A 27,635-nucleotide genomic window follows, 5' to 3' on the forward strand; every position below is an offset into this window, starting at 1 on the left:
CCCTCTCTCCCTTGCTGATCGGATCTCCTTGCTGAAAATGGTGATACTTCAAAAGTTATTATATTTATTTGTCAACATACCTATTACTCCCCCTGCATCGGTCTTCGCCAGAATTTGTGCGGGTTTCGTGAAAATAATTTGGGCAGGGAAGCAAGCTAGTATTAGTCTTCGAACACTCACCCTCCCTTATAGTGCATGGGGCTTCACGGTACCGGATGTATATCTCTACTTTCTGTGCGCACAGGCACATTTCGCGTACTACTGGCACCACCTAGTGTTGTACTTATCACACCTAGCAGTTGAAGACGGTGACGCTAATCCGATACCGCTGACCAGTATCATGTCTCATACCAGATCTCACCTCACATTGCAGGAGATAAACACTGTACGCACCACATCCCAAGCATGGGAACGGCTTGGTCCACTGGCACACAAGAACCCTATATATGCTCCAAGCCTCCCATTAGCCTCTCACTCTAGACTATCGGTCACGATGGAAAAGAACAATATGGCTATATTGAAACAGGTCGGCATGTCAACACTGGGGGACCTATATCCAAATGGCATTTTTATTACACATGATGACTTATCGTACATAAGTAATCAAATGCTGCTCTTCCGCTTCCCATACCATAGATTACGAGCTGCTGCTCGGGAGCTATACCCCTCCTTTCCTGATAAACCCCCTACTCTACACTCACTGCAACTACTATTAACTTCACCCTGCCATGCACATATCATAACCAAATTATACAGGCAGGCGCAGTCAGTAATAGGGGCTGACACAGTTAAAGCGCGAGACAAATGGTCCGCACTACTGGATGTGCCCCTCACAGAGGAAGACTGGACAGCTAGTTGCACACTGATTACACTTCTCACTCCAAATGGGAACCTACGTCTTAATCATTATAAGTATATCCATCACACTCCCCTAAAATTGTTTAAAATCAGACTACGAGACGATGCAAAGTGTAGGCGATGTGGGGCAGACCAGGCAGACTTTGCGCACCTTGCGTGGTGCTGTGAGAAAGTGCAGCGGTACTGGATAGCAGTCACCAACCATCTAGCGAAGATGATGTCCTGTAACATTTCATGCACTCCTAGATTGTGCTTACTTGGCCTTGATGTGCCGTTGCGGGCAAAGGGAAGGAAACTCATGGCCATATTACTGTTAATTGCGAAACGTAGAATTTCCATACACTGGGATAGTAGACGCGCTCCGGCTCTTAAGGACTGGTTGGTGGACGCTGCTTACTGCAGAGATAACTTTATGATATATGCTGAGGAACTACCAGCTGTCTCTAAACCCTCGGATATATGGGAACCGTTGTCTGAGTACTTACATGAAAACCCGGATTTGACAAAAACGGTCTCTGACGCCATGCTCTAAACCTAGTACTTAATATCTGATATTATCGCCTGCTAAGATTTGACTATTCCGTTTATATTTGCGATGCATTTGTGATGCTGTACTAATTATATGCTTTGCTCTTTGGATCTCCCTGTGGAATTTTGAGATTTGTATGTTTAATGCTTATGACTGATGTACAATCTGTTCTTATTGATTTTACGAGATAAAACTAATTTAAAAAAAACTCAAGATTTGATTTATTTACCCACAGTTTGTGTAGAAAAGCTCATTAAAACAATAATATTTTAAGATAGTGTTTAGGAAGGTGGTTTTGTATGCTGACTGTAATAAAGAATCTTTATGTTTTTCTTTAAGATGGGAAGATTTACGATGCATATGTTATCTATGCAAGAAAAAGCCAAACTGGTGAAAATGAAACGGATCCAGTTGAATATTTTGTGTATAGCATATTGCTAGATGTCCTTGAAAACAAATGTGGATATAAACTATATGTTCACGGGAGAAACCCGCAGCCTGGGGAAGGTACAGTTTTGATGATTTCCATTTATTGATTGTTGTGAGTAATAATTCAAAGGGTCAGAGAGTTTTGAGTATCATTTCCGTCCTTAAACAACATATGTCAGAGAGATTGAAAATTCAGGGTCACCCTCAATATTTCATATTGTACCAAAAGCAGAAAACAGGACAGCACCTTTTACAAATGATGTAACCTATAGTGGCCGTCATCCCATATTTTCTTGGTGGAAACAACACATTTGAAACAACACTCACAAGTAATGCTTCTAAGAGTGCGTGAAACAGTTGAAAGATTATATTTTATGCAGGACTCTTCTTTGTTGTTTTCACCTACCTTCCCTCAGTCAGGACTGGAGGCTGAGGTGGCATTCCACAGTGCTGTCCTAGTATCCTGGATGACATGTACAATGTACTGTATATGGTTGCTAGACCTGTCAGCCTTAGGGTGGTCTTTCCCTAAACTTTCTGAATTACTCCTACATTTTTACTGATCTTGTTTTTGATGGCCTTAGGCTCTGTGCACTTTACCACTGCTAACCAATGCTAGAGTGTGTGTGCTCTGTCCTCAAACCATGGTGTAATTGACTTACCCCCAATTGGTACATTCAATGTACTGAGAAGTCCCTAGTAAAGTGGTACTACATGTACACAGGACCTGTAAACTAAATGCCACTAGCAGACCTGAAGCACATATTGTGTGCCCCTTTTAAGTAGTCCTTTAACATGTTTCAGTCTTGCTCTGCAGGTGTTTGTGCAATTTTAAACTGCTAATTCGACCTGGAAAAATAAACCTTTTGCCAGGCCTATTAAAGACATATATGTCAGGGTGCAATGTATTAAAACAGTTAGAAATGTAATTTTAACTTTTACATGTCCTAGTAGTGAAAACCTCTTACATTTGTATTTCATGACTGCAAGGACTGCGTCTCGCATAGAATAACATTGGGTTAATTTAATACATTAAATAAGTGATGACTTCCAAATGGGAGCTGTTAGGAATGTTAAGCTTGGTGTCTAAATAATTGTAATTTATAGCCCTTTGTAATGGTGAAGTTAGGTGTTAAGTTACAATTCTGAAAATGCCACTTTTATAAAGTTGCCGTTTTCTTGTCTCAACCATTTAGTGTGTAACCTGTATCCTGGGTCACATGACTACATGTAGCTAGCAGTTGCTCTTAGTGTCATTCTACAAGACAGTGAGACAAAGGGCAGTAGGTGTTGGCAGGATGGGCAAGCTCTGACTTGATGAGAGGGAGGAGCTGTCACCTATGACACTTGCACATCTCAAGGGCTCTGATTCAGCACGCTCAAAAAGGGTTTGATATTAGTCTTTTGTGATCCCAGCTAAGCTGGGGACAAGGCAGGGAAGTAGGAAACTCCAAACACCTCTGGGGGTGAAAACTTTCGGATCCTTCTCCTAATTCAAAGTGCCCACCAGGTATAAATAGTGAACCCTCAATCTCAACTTTTCAATACACCTATAGACCTTTTGAAGACTTAGAAGGACTTCTGTGCTGCTCTGCAAGAAGGGCTGCCACTCTGCTGCCCTGCTGCCTACTGCCCACTGCTGCCCGAAGATAAGAACTGGACCTGCAGCTTGGACCCAGGAACACCAGGGAGACTCTATGGCTGGCCTCCTGATCAGGAGCCTCAGCGACATAACAGGTTATATACACCTTGAACCCAGCACCTAGACTCAGCCTAGTGTGAGGCTGGCCCCCAAGTGGTACCACCCCATCCTTGAAGCTCGGAAGAGGACCTGAAAAAGCTCTGCCAGCCCAGCTGTGGTCCTGTGTGCAGAAGTGGTGCAGCACAATGCATCTCCCCACAGCCACTTCAGAACTGCAGCAGAACGACACATCCCTGAGCCAGACTGCGCATTGCAGCCCATTGTATCCTCAGAATCGCTGCTGTGTGGTACATCCTTGACACAGAACTCCATATCACAAGCCTCCATTGACAGCATCCTCAATGATGCTGCAGGACTCTGCTTCAGAACCCCGCAGCTTCTTTTGAACCTCCAGTGCGCAACGCATCTTCAGTGCAGGACATTGCATCTCAGGCTCCTCATCAATGGCATTCTAGATGACAACAGAAGATTTTCCATCACTGCACAGCAGCTCTTTTGGAACTGCTGCTGTATGACATATCCTCAACGTTGGATCTCGCAAGGCTATGCAACTAGATTCTAAGGTACTCTTGTTCAGTGGACTTAACTTGGTCCCTGAACCCCTTACCTCTCGACCTGAACTTGTGATTTTTTCCTGGTCTGGCACAACCAGATAACCACATTTGGTGCTTAGTGCTTCTAGTCATTATATTCACTTAAATATTTCAAATTGCATACCTCCGGTTCTACCAATTGAATTTTTGTCATTTTGGAGTCAAATGATTTATTACTAATTACTTTATTTTTCTAAATTGATGTGGGATTTTTGCTGTGTTGTGTTTTCAGTTTATTATTGTTTGACAAGCTGCATACATTCTTTACACATTGCCTCTAAGTTAAGCCTGACTGGTCAGAGGGTTAAGAACAGGTTTATTTGGGGTTTGCTTGTGTTATACCTTGACTGAGATTGTGGTTGCTGTTTGAGTATGGTTTCACCCACATCAACCAGTAACCCAAATCCCAACAATGGTTAGTTTTTTCCTCCCACCGCACCTCCCCGAACACCTTTTTCTGTGAAAATTACTCCTGATGATAAGTCAAGGTGGTGTCCTATAAAGGATCTTGGACCTCACCCTAGGTCGTTTCTGTATTCATTTACCTCCAGAGAGTGGTTTGGTAATTCTTTCTGGAAGTAAATATAATCTGGCAATTATTTTGACACGTTTGTAGTGGTTTCAATTGGTAATTTGTTTTCATTCAGTAGTTAAGGAAAAACGTCCACTTTAGGTTTTATCACTTGGGAAAGGTGTTGTCCTAAATCAGGTTTCACATTTTTTATATTGTACCCATTTTACAAAACAACATGGAAAGCAGAAAATAAGGAATATTGTACTTTTGTTTTCCCTATATTGTATTAATACTGCTTTTTGTATTATACTAGGTTATACCACCAGTCACTTACGGATTTCTATTACTTTGTTTTTTTAGTAATTTGCCAACACGCTGTTGTCTACTCCTGATGACAATATAGAAAGTCTGTCTCCATATTAAACTTTCTTCTATTTAGTTCTTCAGAAATTTCAATAGAATGATCATTGCTGTCATGGTTAAATCCACCTATCTTGCTGCTAGATATTCTGTTCCTCTTTTTTCTTTGACCAGGGAATTTGGCCTTCCCTTATCTGAACCAATTATGAGTGCTTCAATCTGGGTATCTGTGCTTTCAGATGGAGTTATAGCTTGATTTGGCCAATGATACATCTGTAGCTTTGGCTGACTATTCATGGTATTCTTATAAGTCTCCTCTGGCACCACTTTTTAAAGGCATATAAGCTTTTCTAGTCCTGCTTCTTCACTGTCCAACTTTCACATTCATTCCGTTTCATGCGGAATACTAACATTTGTACAATTCTAGCTTTTGTTCCTTTGGATATATCAGTGTATTTTCCAAGTTTTTTAGCTGCAGCTACTTTTAGTGCAAATCTTTCGTGTTTGACTAGATTTATAAACCTTTTTCTTTGCTGGTTGATCCCATATGACAGAGGCTATGCTTCACTACTAAGGGGCAGTTCCGATCTCGGTCGGTCAACCCTCTGCGATGTGTTAGTAGCCTTACCTTACGGCCGAACCGTACCAGGAGAGGGACCGTCCGGGCAAGGAAGTACAATGCGCAAAAGTGCCAAAATCCCAACCGATCCGCACGCTCCGACTTCATCTTCAATCTCTGACCGAGCCTGACCCGGAAACACTCAATTCCCGGCGCACGGCAACCTAAACACTGCTACTTCTGGCTGCTCAAGTATGATGCGCAGTTCCTACATTCCGGACAGGTCGTCACTTACACGACGTTTCAGCACTCTGAAGAGCTGCATATCAACTCCGATTCGCACCATTAAACCATTCCACGGATTCGAACCGGAGCACCTAGCAATGGATCGAGATGGACCATGAATCCAATCGCGCAGGTCATACCAGTCTTGTAAATATATGACCGGATCAGGAACAGACGCGGACGGCGCAGACGGTAAGTCGGACACCCACCCCACAAAAAAATCCAGGGGATCCAGACCCTGCCCACCATTACCACGCCTCCTTAGGGAAACCATGGCCACCCCCACTGCCACCCCAAACATAGGGGCATGTTGCCTATCACCGATGCCACCCCACCCATATTTATCATGTTGCCTATCACTGATGCCACCCCACCCATATGTGTTATCCTGCCTATCACTGATGCCACCCCACCCATATGTGTTATCTTGCCTATCACTGATGCCTCCCCACCCATATGTATCATGTTGCCTATCACTGATGCCACCCCACCCATAGTGGCATGTTGCCTATCACTGATGCCACCCCACCCATAGGGGCATATTGCCTATCACAGATGTCACCCCACCCATAGGGGAATGTTGCCTATTACTGATGCCACCCCACCCATATGTGTTTTCTTGCCTATCACTTATGCCACCCAACCCATATGTGTTATCTTGCCTATCACTGATGCCACCCCACCCATATGTGTTATCTTGCCTATCACTGATGCCACCCCACCCATATGTGTTATCTTTCCTATCACTGATGCCACCCCACCCATATATATCGTGCTGCCTATCACTGATGCCACCCCACCCATAGGGGCATGTTGCCTATCACTGATGTCAGTGATTTTGATTCATGACACACAAAGTAACTACCATCACATGTGTGAAGTAAACCAGAGTGTGGGCTGCACAAGTCAAGCTTTCAAATAGCACTGGGCCAATGTGTGAAAACACCCCATCAGTGTGTACATCCAATGTAAAAATCCAATGTAAAATGTGTTGACACAAAGTGCAGCTAAAGTAGAGCATTGAGGCAAAGGGTCAAAATCACCCATCATCACATTGACCACAAGGTAGGTGTCATCATGCAAATAGCAGCACTTGACAACCAGTATGTATGATTCCTGTGCATGTCAGGACAAGACCTGTACAGTCAACCTTCATCTACCACCCAATTTAGGCACTGGTGACATATGCACAGAGGACACAGTTGACTTTACACCAATGATGTCCAGCACCTGCATGTACAGTGTAGATGGCACAACAGTCAGGGAAAGTGTCACATTGGACATTGTGAAGCACATCATATGCAAGCCACAGATGTGGCCATGCCAAAGAAATGTTACCAACCCTGTGCCAAATTAGTCAATCATGACACCCCCACTCAGCTGCAAAGGAGGACATGGATACCAACCTGAACATAAAACTCATCTCATGGCCCACATGGAGTACACCACATCAACACCTCAGTAACAGACATTTGTAAATCCTGCATTTTCACACCAATGTCAGGGTAAACAGCAGAAACAAAATCTACAGTTAAATCAAATTCACAAGGAGAACAAAAATGCTTTATTCAGCAAACTGCCATCTGGAAGGCAAAATAAATAAATAAATGTCTTCCAATGTCCAGTAGAAAATTGCTTGCCTGCACTGATAAGGACTGGGGGACATCCACTCTGAGGGGCATACATTGGGCAGGCCAGGCACCACAGGGACAGGATCAGGGCTCAGAAGGAGGTTGGGAAGAGGTGCTGGGTACAGGAGAGTCAGTGGCAACTGCAGTGGAGGGTTCTGACATGGGTTGTGCCATCACAACTGTGGGGCACAAGTCTGATGGGGTGGGTACTTGAACCACTGCAGTGGGCAGGTCAGGTGTAGTGGACATGGTCCCCACTGCAGTGCCCATGTCATACTGGGTGGGCGTGGACTCCACTGCAGTGCCTAACCCCATGGGAGTGGAAAGGGGTGCAGGTGGGGTTGGCAGGACAGCTGGGGGTGACACGCTCCCCACAGTAGTTGCAGCAACAGACAGACTGGTGGTGGTGTCATTGGAAGAGCAAGTGGCAAGGGGGGGAGGGCCTGATTATTTTGGGGATGATGTATCTGTGAGTGGGAGAACCTGGGACAGGGTGTGGCGGGGGAACCTGTGGTGTGCTGACCTGGGGGATGGAGTAAGGAGACTGTGCAGTGGAGTTGGGGGTTGGGTCTTGCTCTACCGGCTACAGGGTGACTTGCGGGTGGAGGCCTCAGTCTGCCTGCGCTTGGGGGAGGGTGTCCAGGTGTGAGGGTCACTCTTCTCTGTGTGTGGTGACTTACCCTTCCCCCTGTAGTCAGGATCTGCTGGATCGGAGGGGAAGAGGCCGAGGTCACACAGGAAGAGCTTTTTAGGAGATGGGGTTGAAGGTGAGGCAAGGGAAGGGCTCTTGGAGGGAGAGGGATCAGAGAACTGTGGAGTGCTTGTGGATGCCTGTGTGTGTGTCTGAGGCCCATCCCCTGTGTGTGTGGTATCAGTCCCCTGACTTTGCTTGTGTGCACGTTTAGACTTATGTGTGGGTGATTGTGTGCTGTCTGTGTGTTTGGGTGACCGTGCAGGTGTGTGTGTGCTGGGGACAGGTAGGGTACTTGGAGGAGTTGTTTGGGCTGAGTCTGAAGGGGTCAGGAACTGCTGGAGGAGGGATACTGCCGCCAGCAGTGAGGAGTCCATGGACTGATTGGTCCTCTGTAGGGCAGACATGCCAGATGAGATGCCCTCCATGAACGACACCAGTTGTGTCAACAGACCGGTGTGTGCATGGAGGACACTCAGCATTAATGTCTGCCCTACATGGATCTGTTTAAGTATGTCCACAGACTCCACACTCAGGGCAGCAGGGGACATGGGGGCAGGGGGTGCGGTGCCTGACACGACGGAGACATGCTCCTGAACATGGGACTTGCCACAGACCTCTGGGATGGGAGCCGAGGGGAGGGTTGTGGCTGTGATGGTGGGGGCGGGGACAGGCTCACCCTCCGTTGTTTCCTGGCTGCTGACACCCGCCCCCACAAGGGAGTCATCCTCCGAGCTGCTGTGGTAATCAGCTGAGGTGGAAGGTGCTGAGGACTCCTCGGTGTAGTTCCCCTCACCATCCGTGCCACTGGATCCCTCTGACTCCTCAGTTGATGGCCCGGGCTGGCTCTGTGGCTCATCCTGGTCCGTGGCGCTGTCTCCTGGGCCCATGGATGTATCTGCATGTAGGATAAGAAGAACCACATTAGTTTCCTGCACTGTCTGCACACAACACTGTCAATACCCTACATTACTGGTCATGCACTTGGATCCTCAGCTGTCCTTTACTAAAAATGCACACAGAGGGGTACATAGGTCAATACCCAGTCTGAGCATCAACCATGGCACCCATATCCCTCCTGGAAAGGTACCCATATGCCTGTTGCATGCTGGCTGTCAATACACCAAAGTGCACACATGCACCACATACACAGTTGTTGTACATGCAAATGACCATGTAGAAGTACATCGCCATTAACATACATCACATCAAATGCCAATCACTCAGTACAGGTGTCTGGATGAATGTATGCCCACACTCACATTTCACAATCTTGTGATGCCCAGCAGTACAACACATAATTATGTCCTAACTTCCTGATAGTAAATGACACAATGGGGTGCATGGAGCACCTCAGACTCCAATGTAGGATCCCTCTTAGCAAGTCAGTGCCCTGGCACACACATGCATGGTAAGTCAGTCTTCACTGTCATGGGGCAATGCATCCAGACAACATCAGTCTGCACTGCGTCACATTCATAGGTCATGCCCATACCAAACTCTGCAGCTGACAAATGCACCAGTCTGTCCCCTGCCACACACTGTTCTTGGACTATGATTAGCCTACATCACTTAAATCTGACATATGAGTGCCTGCAAACACAACTACTTGAACATGTCTGCTGCCAATGCCACATAGCTGCTTTAAAGTCACTCTTCCATACAGCATTGTGCTCATTCAACTGAGCACACCCCTATATGTTGCACAGGTATTAATCCCATTGTCGCAACTCAGATGTCCTACTCACACTAAAATCCTCAACACACCAGTTGTCACAAAATTGGAAGCCACGCTACAATGATAATGTGTCAGACACCTAATGGTACATTTCAGGAACCACAACCAGTAGGTCCATACACGTCAGTGTGAGTACAGAGACTCACTATGCCGTGGAGTGGGCATGACAGAGCAGGTAAACCAAATACAGTGTATTGACATGGACAGTGGGCAGGTGTCTGGGCCACTATGACATACTTCTTCTACATAGCCCTGAGGACACTACATGGACTCACCTGCTGCATGGGTATGTCTTAAGAACCCCACACACAAGTTGTGACCCAGACCAGCAAATTGAATACATATGAAAGGCACACACAGAACACATGTCAGAGACCAAGCATAATGCAAAGAAGAGACCCACTCACGATGCACACATCAAAGTCACAGTAACATATGCTGTGCAGGACCATCAGCATAGCTCATTTGAGGGACACAGTGCCCAAGGTGAAAATAGTCACAGACTGTAGGGGCCACAACTGTGGATCAGATGAGGAGTGTGACTTACACAATGGACACAAGTCCTGAACTCCAAGACCAACTTAATGTGGGAGTATGACCAGGCCAAAACACTACACATAGCATGTCAGACATGTTCACAGATCAGGTATGGGCTTACCCTCTCCTTGCTGCTGTCTGGCCTTCAGTTGCCCATCCAGGTCCGGATAGACCACCGGCAGAATCCGCAGCATGTGGGGGGTCAGGGTCCAGTGCCCGCCCCTACGGCGAGGAGGGGACAGCTTCAGCTGGTCCCTTGCGATCCGCCGGGTCCAGCCACGTAGGTCCTGCCACCTCTTCTGGCAGTTGAGGATCCAGCGCTTATAGACCCCCACTGATCTGACTGCCTTGGCAATGGTCAGCCAGATTTCCTGATTCTGGTGGGCACCAACCTGTGAGGATGACAAAGTGAAGAGGACATTGCCACACATGCCACATAATTGTGCTGAATACAGTTGAAAATACATGTAGCCATCACAAAGCCAAAAGAGGTACACAGGTAGTGCACCCATAGAAATGTGCATTTTTGCTGCAGGTCTGACATGGTAACATTGGCTAGGACTGTAAGGCCAACACTACTGCACTACTGCAGCAGAACACCTGTTCAACACATGTACCCACATGAATAGGAAGCTGAAAGTACTCAGTGCATATGCCTCACACTGCTGTGCACACTTCCATTACTTTTAGTCAGACCACTTGCATGATATGATAGGCAGTGGACTGTACACTCACCTCCTCCCCTGGTGTCCCATACAGCTTGCTGTACTCTGGGAGGACCCCATCCAGCAGGGCCTGGTTCTCCTCCTCGGTGAATGCTGGGGCCCTCTCCAAAGTACGTGCCCTTGCAGGATACAGAGGAAGCACAGACAGCAGCAGCAGCGGATTGTGGAAAGTGGTCCTCTAGCATGTAGTGCAGGCTTGTGGGGTCCCTGGGGGCCTAGCAGCCCTAAATATGTGTTGCAGAGGCATATCCTATGACATTGTCCCTCACTGATAGGCCAGGCACGGTTGCATTCTGTGAATCTGTCCAATCCATGGAAATGAAAGACTCCTACACGTCTTCCGCATCGTTCAAAACACTCTCCTTCAGGACGCCCTAGGATTGCAACATTGTTGTACGCATCCAACTGTATGTCCAGCGCACGACTCAAGCATTTTTAGAATTCACGTCCATCTCCATGACAACCCATTGCCAATGAGTGCGCACGGCTCTGAAAACTTACTATCCGACACGTTTATTTTAAAAAATACGCATTCGTCTGGATACAAATCTATGGGCTTTGCGTGACTGTACGACGCGTCTGCTTACGACTCACCTGCATCGGGTCAGATTGCATACGCGTCCAACATACATGAACCGAGCCGTGCGCACGCATTGCCAATTGGCATCAATGTGATCCGATGCGGGTGACTGTAATGCATATGCATCGTACAGTCAATGGACAAGGTGTGTGCACAACTCAGTCCATGCATGTACGGCGCGTCTGCGTACAAGTCAGCCGCGTCGGATAACATTGGTGTAACTTGCAGACGGTTTAAACACTGATTTAAGTGCCATGGCCACACCTTCAACAACACAGCATGTCCCACACTTAATCCCATGGCATGTAAGGCTGTACCACCTGTGTGTATGGGGTGGTGCAACATTTCTATCCTTTAATGGCACGTAGGTCAACCCACATTCCCAGGCTGGGCATGAGTTCATGGGGACAGATTACTTTTGGTGTGGTGCACCTCACAAATGTTATTTGAAAGTGTTGACTTATGGGCATGAGTCATGGACACAGTACCAGTTTGCAGACCTGTATGACCTGTCACATACAACATGAGTACAGGGCTGCATGTCATGTACGTCACAGACAGAGCCATGGCTACATTCATGATCTATCCACAAAGTCTGTGTGCATGTTGTGTCTCTGATGTTTGTGTTTCCATGGCCCCAATGTGAGACAGGGTCCACCATGTGCCTTGTGCATGCTATTTCATGCTGTGTGTGTAAGGGGCATCCATGTATGGCCTGCAGGGACCACAGGGCCCACTAACTGGGGAAGTCATTATTGTTTGTGGGATGTCCATGATACAACATGGCATTCCACTGCACATGTGGCAATACAGGGACCATGGCTATCTCCCTTACATGGAGTTGTGATGCCTGTTAAACATCTGTCATCATTTGTCACTGTGTTGTGTGTTTGTAATGTGACAGCAGTCCATGGGTACTGTGCCACATCCCAATGATTTGCCATAGCGCAACAGGGAATTCATGCACACATATGTCAATGATATGTGAGATGATGGTCATGAAGGTGACATATGTGTCCATAACAAGAAAGCACACACCTTAGTTAATTGTGAATTGCTATGATGTATATAGTGATTTTCTGCAAGGTGAGTGCTACATGGGTAGCTGAATGTATATTGTTACTTTACGCATCTCTGTACTGCGCCAGCAGTCCATAGACCGTTCCCGGACCTCGAGACCATGATGGAACGCGACAGCATCCGTCTGTACCGCTTCACCAAGAGCCTCATTGATGAGTTGGCAGAGCAGTTGGCACCACATCTGCTACCTGGCCGCACATACCCGACAGCACTGACACCAAAGGTGAAGGTGATGGCAGCCCTGCACTTCTTTGCCACCAGTACCTTCCAATACACTGTGGCTAGTATTGGGAGTATGTCACAGACAATTTTCAGCCGTGTGCTACAGGATGTGTTGGAGGGAATGTTGCACCACCTTGACTCATACACCAAGTTTCCTACACCAGGTGAACTCGCAGGAATCAAGGATGCCTTCTATGGACTGGGCAGGATGCAAAATGTGATTGGTTCAATCGATGGCACACATGTGGCCCTGACACCACCACGGGCACAGGAACAGACCTACCGCAACCGCAAACATTACTACTCAATAAATGCTCTGGTGGTATGTCTGGCGGACATGGTTATTTCACATGTGTGTGTACGGTTTCCTGGTTCGGCCCACGATGCCTACATCTTGAGGAGGAGTCGCATCCCTGTGATGATGTCACAGATGCCAAGCCAGAGTGCTTGGCTTGTTGGTGTGTATTTTTTAACGTTGTGTGTGTTTTGCAATGTTGTCTCCCGCACCCTTACAATACTCAACTAATGTGTGGTGACTCTGGATAACCCAACATACCTTGGTTGCTGACACCCCTGAGGAACCATGTGACACCATCCAAGATGCGATACAATCGGGTACATGGCAGAACAAGGTGAGTCATTGAGCGTACCTTTGGACTCCTGAAGAGCCGCATCCACAGCCTGTATAAGACCGGAGGGGCACTCCCATATGAGCCTGCAAAGGTCTTCAATAATAATTGTCTACTGCATGCTCCACAAAATGGCAGTATGGGAGGAGATGCCACTCATCTAGGACGATGACGACCAACATCCACCACCTGTGGAGGATCCTGGCCTGGGCCACGAGGCCAGTAATGATGAAGAGGCTGACGTCCGCACTCAGCTCATTAACGACATCTTCAGCTGAAGGTGAGTTGACAGTGTTGTCATGTCAATGTCCTGAGTGACCCTGTGATGTGTTAGTGCAGCTCAGTTGCTTTTTTGTGTTTGTTCATGTGGGACTTGACTGGAAGCATGCTGTGATGTGTCCGGTCCGATGGTCTGTAGTCCACAATTGTGTGGACATGCTAAGTTGTTACAGTGTAGGTTTCTTGTGACATGTTTATTGCATTACCTACCTGTTCTGGTGTGCTTCTGACTGTGTCTCATTTCTGTCCTTCCCAAGGTTCTTTGCCAGATGCTTGGGCACGTCTGACACCAACAACCAGAATTCACCCTTACAGCGCCATTCGACAACAGTTGTTGACCATGTGCCCACTGTCATGTGGATTCACCTTGAAACTGTTGTCTAATAAACTTGTTTCTGATTTGTAATGCACCTGTACTTCACTTAGTAATGTGTGTTGTCTGTCTTCACACATCTGACTGACATTTGGTAACGTCACCTGTGGGCTTGTTGGCAGTGACTGTCGAAGGGTGTGGTGTCTGTGCATTCCACCGTATATCTGGCAGCCATCTTTGCAGGCAATGTGTCACATGTCCATGGTAAGTATGTGTTGTGGAGCCCTATTGGTGTGTCTCCCTCATAGGTGTCACATCAACATGAGTTACATAACGGTAATGACATTGCTGTAGTAGTCAGCATGCACTGTGTGCTTCAGCATTTCATCATCTCCATAACACATACCAAGTGTGAATCACAACATAGGCAAGTATAGTGTAATGGTGAGCTTATTTACATACATGCGTGGAGATAGTGCTGTACATGAGGTTTAGAATCCACAGTTCACACATGAGATAAAAGTATTGGTAGATGAAATGTCCAGAGTGAAGTCCACATTCATCTTCTACATTGGTACAACATGGACCCTCCATGTCATGATGGGGACCTGTGTCATGTGCAACAAGGTGAACTCTTTGCACCCCAAGACCAACATCCAAAACAGGTTCTGGGTTCCTGGGGGATGTGCAGGGACAACTGTGGCTCACTTGTCCTTCTTCGGACGACCCCTCCTCTTCTTCAGTGGGGGATCCTCAGGAGCAGGTGCCGACGGTGCATCGGAGTCTCCACCAGATTCATCCTCCCTCCCTGTGGTATTAGCAGATTTTGTTGCTTGAGATGTTGTGGGCACACAGGGAGGTGTGGACATATTTGTGCTGATCTGGCGGAGACAGGTCAATATGTCCATATGCACCGCCGTGAGTTTGTCCCACTTGGCCTCCATGCGGGCATGATGGGCAGCCTGCTATTGCTGCTGCATGTCCTTGAGGACCCCCACTACCTAGCTGAATCCTCCAGTGCAATCCTGGTACGCATCTTTGATGCGTACCAGTTGGGGGTCATTAAGCAGTCCAGGCCCCTCAGCAGACCATTTCCTCAGCCTAACACCACTCCCACCACCCCTAGACACACAGCCTGTACCTATGGTGGCAGTCACAGTTGACCCGGGGCCCCCTTGGCTGTTGCCACTGGTGTCATTGTTGGTAGCATCCTGGGTGGCCGGGGCCCCTGTGCTGCTTGAACTTGGGTCTCCTAGGTTGGTCCATGGTGGCGGGGGTGTTAGGTCTGTCGGCAGATGGTGTTGACATGGCTGCAGGGGGTGCAGGTGTTTTTGATGGTGGGGCTGCCTGATGTCTCACACCGGAGGTGCCAGATTGAGTGTCGTCATCCGAAGAGGACAGGGCCAGATCGACACCAGAGAGCTCATCCTCCACCAGAGTCTGGGTCAGGGACTCTTCTTCACTTGGTGCTGAATCCCCAGTGGCACCTGTGTTTGGAAGAGACAGACGTTGTCATTTCTGTTACTACAGACATCAAGGGTTGATCTATGTATATTGCAACAGGGAGGGGGGAAGAGGTACTGATACATTCATCTTGCAATGGGTAGTACTGACAATGAAGGAGGGTGCAGTGGATCACTCATCCTGTGCAGCCATGATATGTACATGATTTAATTCCTTAGTAAATTCCCTCCCATACGTATACAGGAATGGGGCTGTGTTACTTGGATTGCCGCCTCAGAGTACTACAGCTGCATTTACTTTGGTTCACCTTTACTGCAAATATGATGTGCCTCCACCTGGAGGTAGACTGGCTGCTTTCCCAGTAGTGTCCAGAGGAGATATTAGGTCTAGGATCACATGGGGCTGCTACATGTTGACCAACAGTGACCAACCCTGGTGTGGTGGATGAGTAGCTGGGTCCAGACACAACACCTTTGTTTGTAACTTCATACATCACAATGTTCAACATTTTTCCTTTGCCTTTGGGTGTTGTGTGTGTTTTTGACTCACATAACTTGAGCACAAACACACACTCTCAGTTTTCTCCTCTGGGCACTACTGGGGAACCAGCCAAGTTACCTCCAGCTGGAGGCAAAGCATATTTGCAACAAGGGGGAGTCAATGATGCTGCTGCTACAGTACACTGATGCAGTAAAACATGATGTCACGCACTACACATGTGTACACGTGCGTGGCTTTCAATGGAGGCAACGCAATCAGTTATGAACCAGGTTGCACAGGAGGAGTAGACCATTCACCCCTCCTTGAGCTTTATAACAATGTTTTATGTACATGACATTTGCAACAAGATGTCAGGAAGCATGCCTGAACACTGCAATGTCTTCATTCGTCACAGACAGAGGTTGATGTTGTAGTAGCGCATTGTCCTGCTAGCATCAATCAATCAATCAATCAATCACTGTATTTCTAAAGCGCGCTACATACCTGTGAGGGTCTCAAGGCGCTGGGGGGAGGGGGGCCCGCTACTGATCGAAGAGCCAGGTCTTGAGAAGTCTTCTGAAGGCCAGCAGGTCCTGGGTCTGTCGTAGGCTGGTAGGGACAGTGTTCCAGGTCTTGGCGGTGAGGTAGGAGAAAGATCTGCCACCGGCGGTGGCTTCCTGGATGCGAGGGAATGTGGCGAGGGCGAAGTTGGCTGAGTGGAGGCTTCGGGTGGGGGTGTGGAAGCTGAGTCTGTTGTTGAGGTATGTAGGTCCGGTGTTGTGTAGTGCTTTGTGTGTGTGGATGAGCAGTTTGAAGGTGATCCTCTTGTTGACGGGGAGCCAGTGCAGGCCTCTTAGGTGGGGTGTGATGTGGCTGCGTCGGGGGACGTCGAGGATCAGTCGTGCCGAGGCGTTCTGGATTTGTTGCAGTCATCTCAGGAGCTTGGTTGTCGTTCCTGAGTAGAGGGCGTTCCCTTAGGCGAGTCTGCTGGTGATGAGGGCCTGGGTAAAGGATTTTCTCGTGTCGGAGGGGATCCATTTGAAGATCCTGCGGAGCATTCTGAGGGTGTTGAAGCAGGACGCGGGGACGGCGTTGACTTGCCTGGTCATGGAGACGTTGGAGTCGAGGATGACCCCCAGGTTGTGTGCATTGTCTGTGGGTTCCGGGGCTGTGCCTAGCGATGTGGGCCACCAGGAGTCGTCCCAGGCTGATGGGGTGGGTCCAAGAATGAGGATTTCCGTCTTGTCTGAATTCAGCTTCAGTCTGCTGTCCTTCATCCAGTCGGCTACGGCCTTCATTCCTCTGTGGAGGTTGGCTTTGGCGGTGTGGGGGCCTTCGGTTAGGGATATGATCAGCAGGGTGTCGTTGGCGTAGGAGATGATGTTGAGTTTATGTTGTCGTGCGACGTGGGCGAGCGGTGCCATGTAGATGTTAAACAGCGTCGGGCTGAGGGAGGATCCCTGTGGGATGCCGCAGATGATCTCGGTGGTTCTTGAGCGGAAGGGTGGGAGGCAGACACTCTGGGTTCGGCCAGAGAGGAAGGATGTGGTCCAGGCCAGTGCCTTCTCTTGGATTCCGGCGTCATGGAGGCGTGCTGATAGGGTGCGGTGGCAGACTGTGTCACAGGCTGCTGATAGGCCCAGGAGGATGAGGACGGATGTCTCTCCTTTGTCCATCAGGATCCTGATGTCATCAGTGGCGGCGATGAGGACGGTCTCGGTGCTGTGGTTGCTGCGTAAACCGGATTGGGAAGGGTCCAGGATGTCGTTGTCTTCGAGGTAGCGGGTTAGCTGTTTGTTGACAATCTTCTCTGTCACTTTTGCCGGAAGCGGGAGCAGGGAGATGGGCCGGAGGTTCTTGAGGTCTTTGGGGTCCGCCTTGGGCTTCTTCAGAAGGGCGTTGATCTCGGCATGCTTCCAGCTTTCCGGGAAGGTCACTGTCTCGAAGGAACTGTTAATTGTTTTCCGGAGGTGGGGCGCGATGGTTGTGCTGGCTTTGTTGAAGATGTGGTGAGGGCAGGGGTCGGATGGGGATCCGGAGTAGATGGAGTTCATGGCTTGGATGGTGTCTTCGTCGCTGACATAGGAACAGGTGGTCAGGCGGCTGGTGCGGGTGGAGGTTGCAGGGGTGGTGGTCTCGGTGGTGGGTGCGGGGTGTCGGAGTTGAAGCTGTCGTGGATGTCGGTGATCTTGCGGTGAAAGAAGGTGGCCAGGGAGTCGCACAGGTCTTGTGATGGTGGGATGTCGTTGGTGTTGGCGCTGGGGTTGGAGAGTTCTTTCACGATGCGAAGAGCTCTTTGGTGTTGTGTGCGTTGTTGTCTAAGCGGTCCTTGAAGGCGGTCCTCCTGGCGGTCCTAATGAGTTTGTGGTGTCTGCAGGTGGCGCTCTTGTGGGCTGTGTGGCTGTCTGGTGTTCGGTCCTGGAGTCATTTCTTCTCCAGCTTCCAACAGGTGCGCTTGGAGATCCGGAGGTCTTCGGTGAACCAGGCGGCTTTCTTGTTGGTGTGGTTGGTTGTGGGGATCTTGAGGGGGGTGAGGGTGTTGGCGCAGTCGCTGATCCACAGTTTGAGGTTGGTCGCGGCGGTGTATGGGTCGGTGCGGTCGGCGGGTGGTCTCAGGGCGAGGGTGGTATCCAGTTGGTCCTTGGTGACCTTGCCCCAGCAGCGGCACGGTAGTTGTTAGGTGCAGCGGTGTGTTATGGGTTTCCTGAAGGTGAAGTGGACGCATCTGTGGTCGGTCCAGTGGGGTTCAGTGGTGTGGTTAAAGGAGACGTTGGGGCTTGTGGAGAAGATGGGGTCCAGCGTGTGTCCAGCGGCATGGGTGGGTGTCGTCACGAGCTGTTTGAGTCCGAGGTTGGCGAGGTTGGCGATCGGGGCGGTGGAGTTGGCGTCGTTGTTGTTCTCGAGGTGGAAGTTCAAGTCCCCGAGGAGGATGTAGTCCGTGGAAGCGAGGGCGTGGGTGCTGACGAAGTCGGCAATCGTTTCGCTGAACTATGGTCGTGGTCCGGGTGGTATGTAGATGAGTGTTCCTCTGAGGGTGGTGCTGAGGTCGGTGTGGATCTGGAAGTGCATGTGCTCGGCAGTGGTGAGGGTGTCGTCAGTGTTGGTCGAAACTCTGAGGGTGTCCTTGTGGATGATGGCGATTCCCCCTCCAACTCCGTTGGTGCGGTCTCTCTGGGAGATCTTGTAGCCCTGTGGGATGGCTATGGCGATGTCTGGTGCTGAGGTGTCGTTCAGCCAGGTCTCCGTCAGGAAGGCAACGTCGGGGGCGGTGGAGTCTAGGAGGTCCCAGAGTTCGATGGTGTGCTTGCGAACGGAGCGGGTGTTGAGTAGGATGCAGCGGAGGTGGTTGGGTTCTCTGGCTGGTGATTTGGTGGGCTGGATGCTGGTGAATCTGCAGTTTCGGCGGGCGAAGGCCCCTTGGGTGTGCTTCGAAGTGGCCCGGTAGCAGGGGTGGTCTCGTCCGATGTTGAGTGCGTGGAGGGTGCTGGAGTCGTAGTGCAGTTTGGCGTTGCGGGGGATGCGAGGTCCAGGGGTTCTGGTGCTGGGCGCGGTCCAGGCGCGGGCGGGCGCCGGCGGGCTTGCCTTTGGCGTGCCTTCGGCGCGCCAGCGGTGCACCCGCTGCGCATGTCCGCTGCGCTTCCGCGCGGCGCCCTCCATAGGAGGCGAAGTGGGAGGGAGGAGCAGCTGGGAGGCGGGAGCAGGGCGGCCAATGGGCGAGGGCAGGGAGACAGAAGGCAAAAGGGGGCGGGGCCACAGGGGAGCAGCTGCGGGAAGCAGGGGGTGGGGGGGGGGGGCTCAGGGGCAATGGAGCAAGAAGGAGCGCCTAGGCAGAGAGACAAAAATCCAAAACAAACAAAACAAAAGGCAAGATTACAATGATAAAACCACTTGTGGGAGAAATAACAAAAAAGAGGTTAGCAGTGCAGCCAGGCAGTCACCAGGGGCAGCGAACCCTCGGCAGCAGCGGGAGGGACACGAGACACGGGCACCTAGGAGGAGCTGTGCGGCGTGGGGAGCGACCCGAGGTCAGGTCACACTCACTGACGTGCGACGACCTCCATAAGAGGCCAAGTGGGAGGGAGGAGCAGCTGGGAGGCGGGAGCGGGCCGCCAATGGGCGAGGGCAAGGAGACAGAAGGCAAAAGGGGGTGGGGCTGATGGGGAGCAACTGCGGGAAGCAAGGGGTGGGGGGGCTCAGGGGCAGTGGCGCAAGACGGAGCGCCTAGGCAGAGAGACAAAAATCCAAAACAAACAAAACAAAAGGCAAGATTACAATGATAAAACCACTCGTGGGAGAAATAACAAAAAAGAGGTTAGCTGTGCAGCCAGGCAGTCACCAGGGGCGGCGAACCCTCGGCAGCAGCGGGAGGAACACGATACATGGGCACCCAGGAGAAGCCGTGCGGCGTGGGGAGTGACCCGAGGTCAGGTCACACTCACTGCCGCCCGGCGATCGCCATAAGAGGCCAAGTGGGAGGCGGGAGCGGGTAGCCAATGGGCGAGGGCAGGGAGACAGAAGGCAAAAGGGGCGGGGCCGCAGGGGAGCAGCGCCGTGAAGCGGGGGGCGGGGGGGCTCAGGGGCAGTGGCGCAAGAAGGAGCACCTAGACAGAGAGACGATAATCCAAAACAAAAGGCAAGATTACAAAGATAAAAACACCCGTGGGAGAAATAACAAAAAAGAGGTTAGCAGTGCAGCCAGGCAGTCACCTGGGGCGGCGAACCCTCGGCAGCAGCGGGAGGGACACGAGACACGGGCACCCAGGAGGAGCCGTGCGGCGTGGGGAGCGACCCAGGTCAGGTCACATGAAGCCTTTCTATGTGCCTTTCTATGTGCATGTTGATGTGTGCACATACTGAGCTCATATATGGATTTCCATGTACATGGTCATTGTTACTCAAGGGCCATCGGGTGGCTGACACAGGGGTGTGAACCCTGTTGACATTAGACTCAGTTTCCCTGTGATGGGGTGTGCCTGTGCTGACAAGATGGCTGACAGTGGAGTTCTGTTGTTTGTTGGTAGCCAATTCACAGCAGGGCCTTGCACTCCCCCCAACAGAGCCCAGGCCCAGAGTACTTGCCAGCCCAATTCCACCCCCTCTGAGGTGAGCATGGTTCAGTGTGATCTTGCTGGGCCATGTAGGTGGCTGAGGAATGTGTGTGACTGCAACTCCCAGCATGCTCTGGGCTACACCCCCTTCCCAGCATGCCCTCATTTCCCTCCTTCTGACTCTGCTTCCCATGAGGGGGTGTGGAAGCAATGGCAAGATGGCTGACTTCTTGTGCTGACTGACTTTTGTTTCCTATGCCTTTGCTCTCAGTGCATGGTTTCACAGTCCCCTTAACGGTGCTGTATGTGTAGTGCTGTTATAAAAAACAAGGGAAACCCAAAAGGAATTGCACTAGGGACCTTGGGCAGAAGTTTGTTTCAAAAGACAGTAGACCCTAGTATATCAGGATCATGTAAAAGATAGGCATACACTATGTAGTATGTATGTCCTTTGTCCAGCCGGACAGGATTTTATTTTATTAGTATAATTATTTTGTACTAATTCATAGAATCAACACTTATATACAAGTGGGCACAGCCTGTGACCCACAGGAGACAAGACAAAACAAAAGAAAGAATTATGTAAGGGCGCACAAGGCGGTCTGTACTAGTATTCAGTGTTACAGACTTGATTTTTGTTCTGAAGCACCATTGTAAATAACAATATGTGACATTATAAGGTACATATGGTGCACTTTGGTCGACGACGTTTCGATGCCATTACATAAATACAGGCATCATCATCAGGACAGAAATTAACATGTTTGTCTTGAGAACAATATGAACTCAGCCTATACATAAATTCATTAAATGGGAAGAAAAGAGGGGGGAAAAACATATGCAGGTTGCGTTAGAATGCTAGGCATGAATTAAGTGCTGCTGAAAATATTACCACATTGTGTAGCGCAACAGCAATTATATATAAGATAATATCTGGGGTGACTGCTAAGTGGAGCTAGTGTCTATATCACTTGTCATCCAAGTACATGCTTATCGAACCGAGAGGTAATGTGATTCGGACCGCATGCTTATTGAAACGAAAAAGTAAAGTACCAGATAAGGTTTTCTTAAATAATACACTTGCATGCTTATTGAAACGAAAATACCAGATAATGTTTTTAATTAATACACTTACATGCAGCGTAATTCTAACAACCAGTGAAGTTTCTATTCTCATGCAGGCACTTAAAAACTTATCGGCGCAGTGAGTAACATTTTACAAGTGGGGTGCCATGTGGGGGGGAAAAGTTATGGGTGGGCAAAAAGGATTCTACCTGCGTGTGAAGCATGCGTTCACCGCTATCGTCCTGTTTATACTGGCGGTACGGATTACAGCAGTTCTAATAGGGTGGGCGAGAGAAGGTACCGGGAGTTATTATTTACAGGGAAAATTTGGGCTGTGTGCAACTGGGAATGAGGCAATTACTCACTTATCTGGCCGAAAGAAAATGGGCAGCCTGTCCAGGAAAGATACGGACTGCTGTGGGTGAAAAAGGGTAGAGGGGAAAGGTCGGTAGGTGCAAGGGCTGGGCAGCGATAAGAAATGCCAGGAAAGCATGGCGTTACTTACATAGCGAGGCGATTTCCAGGGCCGTGTGCGTGGCGTCAATGAGCTCCGGCACAGGGATTCTATGAAATAAAAGGGAAGTGAGTGCGGGCTAGTCAGCATGTGGGATCTAAAACCAACATCAATGTGCATGGAGAGAGGGCACATCCTACCAGTACTTACTCCATGGGATCTTGCTCAATGGCAGGGTAGACGGGGGTCTGGCGGTGATCGCTGCCTCGGAAAAGGCAGGAAGCTGTATTTAGTGAAAATCGGCAACTGTGAAGATGGAGGAGGGACTGGGTGAGAAGCAAGAGGGTCCATGAGGAGACGATATTGGAGCGGCCATTTTGGAAGGGAGCTAAGTAGCCCAGTGGGGATGGGTTGTGGAAGAAGAAAGTGCTTAAAAATGACTTATAGTGCTTAAGGTGACTTTTATATACACAGAAACTACAAAATTAAAAAGACATAAGTTATATTCTGAGTCTAGAAGAGTGATTATATACAAGAGTTTTTAAAGAGTAAAGTCTCATTATAACAGAGAAGTCCAATCCTCAACTCGGTTGAGGCCTTTCCGTATGCTATCCGTTCTCAGGATCCAATGTAATTCTTCCTTATTAAGGATTTGGGAAATGTCTGCACCCCGAGGGGGGGCTTTTATCTGTGTAATAACAGTCCATGTAAACTCATTCTCTGTGTGACCTTTCTCCAGAAAATGTTCAACAAGGGGTGCATTAGCTGTTTGACAACGGAACCTATTTCTGTGTTGTCCCATCCGGAGTTTGATCTTCTGGCTTGTTTGTCCTACATATATCAACATGCATGGACAGAAAATTGCATAAACTACATTTGTGGAATTACAATTGGTGAAGTAGTGTCTTTCATAATTAATTGTGCCAAAAGTGAACATTTTACCTTCAATAGTTGACTCACATGAGACGCAATTCCCACATTTAGCATGGCCAGTGAGGGCTGGTAGGTTCCACAAATCATTAAGGGTATTTCTGGCAGCAGTTTGTGGTAATGAGGCACATACTAAGTGATCTTCTATATTTTTTGCCCTTTTGAAGGCAAACATAGGACGTTCCAAGTTAAGAACACCGGCGTTAATTACTGGCCAGTGCTTCAGAACGCTCTTTTTTATCGCATTAGATGCAGGGGAAAATGTGGTCAATTCGCTAAAAAGAGCATGGTATTGTCCCAGAGAGACCTTACTAGAACCTAAAACTAAGAAAAACCAGGACAGAATCACCTGTGTGACCACATTTTCCCCTGCATCTAATGCGATAAAAAAGAGCGTTCTGAAGCACTGGCCAGCAATTAACGCCGAGTATAGAAACTTCACAGGTTGTTAGAATTACGCCGCATGTAAGTGTATTAATTAAAAACATTATCTGGTATTTTCGTTTCAATAAGCATGCAAGTGTATTATTTAAGAAAACCTTATCTGGTACTTTACTTTTTCGTTTCAATAAGCATGCGGTCCGAATCACATTACCTCTCGGTTCGATAAGCATGCACTTGGATGACAAGTGATATAGACCCTAGCTCCACTTAGCAGTCACCCCAGATATTATCTTATATATAATTGCTGTTGCGCTATACAATGTGGTAATATTTTCAGCAGCACTTAATTCATGCCTAGCATTCTAACGCAACCTGCATATGTTTTTTCCCCCCTCTTTTCTTCCCATTTAATGAATTTATGTATAGGCTGAGTTCATATTGTTCTCAAGACAAACATGTTAATTTCTGTCCTGATGATGATGCCTGTATTTATGTAATGGCATCGAAACGTCGTCGACCAAAGTGCACCATATGTACCTTATAATGTCACATATTGTTATTTACAATGGTGCTTTAGAACAAAAACCAAGTCTGTAACACTGAATACTAGTACAGACCGCCTTGTGCGCCCTTACATAATTCTTTCTTTTGTTTTGTCTTGTCTCCTGTGGGTCACAGGCTGTGCCCACTTGTATATAAGTGTTGATTCTATGAATTAGTATGTGTATTGCGACACAATATTGGGCATATTGGTTGTGTACTCACCTGGCTCTGATATGTCAGGTAGGCCATGGACGCCCTCTAGTGGTAGGATGTCCCGCACCTGCTCCTGCCAGTACCTGAAGTAGACTGGTTTGGCAGGAGGGCCACCGCCAGTGCGCTGACTCAAGACGTGTTCCTTCTCGAGTAACTTCTTGATCCTCCTGCGCACGTCATACTACCTGTTCTGGATGTCGACCTTGGTACGATAAGCTGGTGTTTGTGCGTTCACCTTGTCCACGATTCTGTCCCGCATCTTGGTTTTCTGTGACATGGGGGTCCTATGTACCAATGCGCCAAACAAATGTGGCTCCACTCTGAGGATCTCATCTACCAATATTTCTAGCTCAGTGTCTGTGAACTGTGGATACTTCTTAGGGGGCATGGTCATGGGTGGTGGTGAGGAGTGATGTGGGTGTGTGGGTGCAAGTGATGTCTGTTTTGTTAGGTGTATGTGTGAGAGCTTTTGGAGGAGTGCTGATGATGTGTGGTTTGTGTGATGGGTGAGTTGTGTGTGTGTGTCTGTGGTTGGTGTCTCAAGGTGTTCTGTGCTGGCTGCTCTGTTGTATTTGCAAAGGATCATGGTAGTGTGGTTTTGCCTTTTAATAGGTGGAGTTGGGGGTGTGTCTGTCTTTTTTTTTTTTATTGTATATTTATTGACTTTGTCATGGCTTGACTGGTCCTTTTTTGTGTGTTTTTGGCATTGTTTTTGGTGGGCATGTAGGAGACCTTCTTCTGACCAAGTTGGACTCTCATGTTGGCTTGTGCGGGCTGCTCCGTGTCTTTCACGCTGATTGTGTTCTGTGATGCATGCGAGTCTATCGCCGTGGTGTCTCTCACTTCAGGTAAGTTTTCGGTCTGGGTCGCTCGTGCGGTTTGGGCTCCGTGCGGTTCGGTCTGATTTTATGTGTTTGGCATCGTACTGTGCGGCTGGGACATCGTGGGTACTTATCGGTCGGGTTCATTCCGGGTTCGGTTCGGTCGGTGCGGCTCGTGTCCATTTTCCAGCCGGATGGCTGAATTTTGTACGGCTCAGTTGGACGGCTTGGTTTCCGTACGGCTCGGTTGTTAAACATAGGCTTTGCATCGTAGAGCATGGGTCGTAGGGTGCCGGTAGGTGTCGGTCGGACTCCGTTCCAGGTACAAGTCGGTCGGGGCGATTTCCGACCCGAATCGGAATCGGCCCCTAAGTGTTTATTATCAACTTTAAAATATGTTGCTGCACCTTTTGTTATCAATTTGGGTATTTTACTTTTACTCATCGAATTCTATCTTCATGCTGCTTGAATTTTTATATAGGTTTCTAGGTTTTCTTGATTTTTGTTGTGTCTTCAGAATACCAAACGTTGTTGATTTTTAGTCAGCCAATTTTGAACTGATGCACTTCAAGATCAGCTTATATCATTATGCATTCTACAGACAAGATGATTAGACGCTTATTCTGCGTTGCTGCCCTGTGTGGACTACAACTCCAGTGCAGAGTTGCCACCAGGAGGATGAGACAATGGATCACTTAAAGTGTGGCAATATCCCCTGCTACACTGTCCAAAATGTGTGCGCTGCTGCCCAGCGGGGACCACAACTCCCATGCTGCCTTGCCAGGACGAGGAGGAGACGACAGAGCACTTGAAGCATGGCACTATTCCCCACAGCGCGGGAGGCACCTGGTTCTGCCAGGGCAAAGATCGGGCCAAGACCAGGCCTGTCTTAGCCCGTCTGAGCCAGTAAGAGGCAGGTCAGGGCCACTCCTGACACTCATTGTTTATGATGCCTGAAACTACACGAAGTTCAGTAGGGTGGTTTAACAGTGTCAAAACTAATAATAACGGCTATGATCATCTATTTTTTTAATACTTAGGGCCTGATTCACAAAGGTAAATTTCAACATGAGTGTGGAGATTCCACCCTGAGTGCAGTACCTCTGCCCCGAGTTTGGAGCCTCCGCAGTCGTAAAGATACTACGAGTAACTTACCATAGTGAACACCGCCTTTTGATCTAACTTTATCTTTGTGAATAGGGCCCTTAGTGAGCAACTAATTATCTTGCAAATAAGTAACATTGCTTTAAAAGAAAATCTCGATGAGATGGGTAAAGTTGCATACAATGTGTAATAGTAAAAAGGCCAGGGAAGTCGCCAAAGAATGGCAAACAATAAAAATGTTGGTTCGGTACATCACAGGGAACTGTGCAATAGATGAAATAGACAATCCTATTGAGGAGGTGAAATCTATTTTAAACAAGGGGAAAATAATGGATCATCCAGATTCAGGCCTAAGAATCACAGACATTTTTTAAAATGGGCATAAAACTGTGCCATTAAGCAAGCCGAATAAAAATAATCAGACATTGGGAGTTGCCAAGATACTAATGATATTGATGGCAAGAAGAGGATAACAGCCTGCTAGTGCAACACAGGATGATGAACAAGGTCACGTTGGATCTAATGAATGCAGTGTGTCTAATAGCAACATCATTCCTGAGATAGTTTGTATAAATCTATATAGCCCTGTTATAACCTCGGAAACTGTAAGAAATGTCCCCATTCGGGATTTTAAATGGTTCTGTATTGCATGTTATAAAGGAGACTGTCACAGATGTGATTGTAACAAAGATCTAAAGAAAATATTTGTTCAGATAGGGGAGGCATCGGGCAATTCCATGTCTGTATTGTCTTCCCCTCCCTTTGCTCCACCGAGGCGTTGGTCTGCTCGGGGCTGTATTGAAGCAAGCCCTATCATGGTGCATGTCACGATATTGTGAGTGAGGGCAGTATTTCTTCACTGATCATGTGCCACC

The 27,635-nt window shown here is 48.4% G+C and overlaps 1 protein-coding gene across 1 annotated transcript in view; it reads left to right on the forward strand.

Moving 5' to 3' along the window:
• The window catches only part of LOC144771880 (interleukin-1 receptor-like 1), a 417,138-nt gene that overhangs the window by 381,503 nt on the left and 8,000 nt on the right, over window positions 1–27,635 (forward strand). Inside the window, exon 10 of the mRNA XM_078656126.1 lies at window positions 1,727–1,894. Coding sequence (XP_078512252.1) covers window positions 1,727–1,894 — 168 coding nt within the window. The remainder of the gene's footprint in view (window positions 1–1,726; window positions 1,895–27,635) is intronic.

The sequence above is a fragment of the Lissotriton helveticus genome, chromosome 8, assembly GCF_964261635.1.
Source record: "Lissotriton helveticus chromosome 8, aLisHel1.1, whole genome shotgun sequence".
Classification (NCBI taxonomy): Eukaryota; Metazoa; Chordata; class Amphibia; order Caudata; family Salamandridae; genus Lissotriton; species Lissotriton helveticus.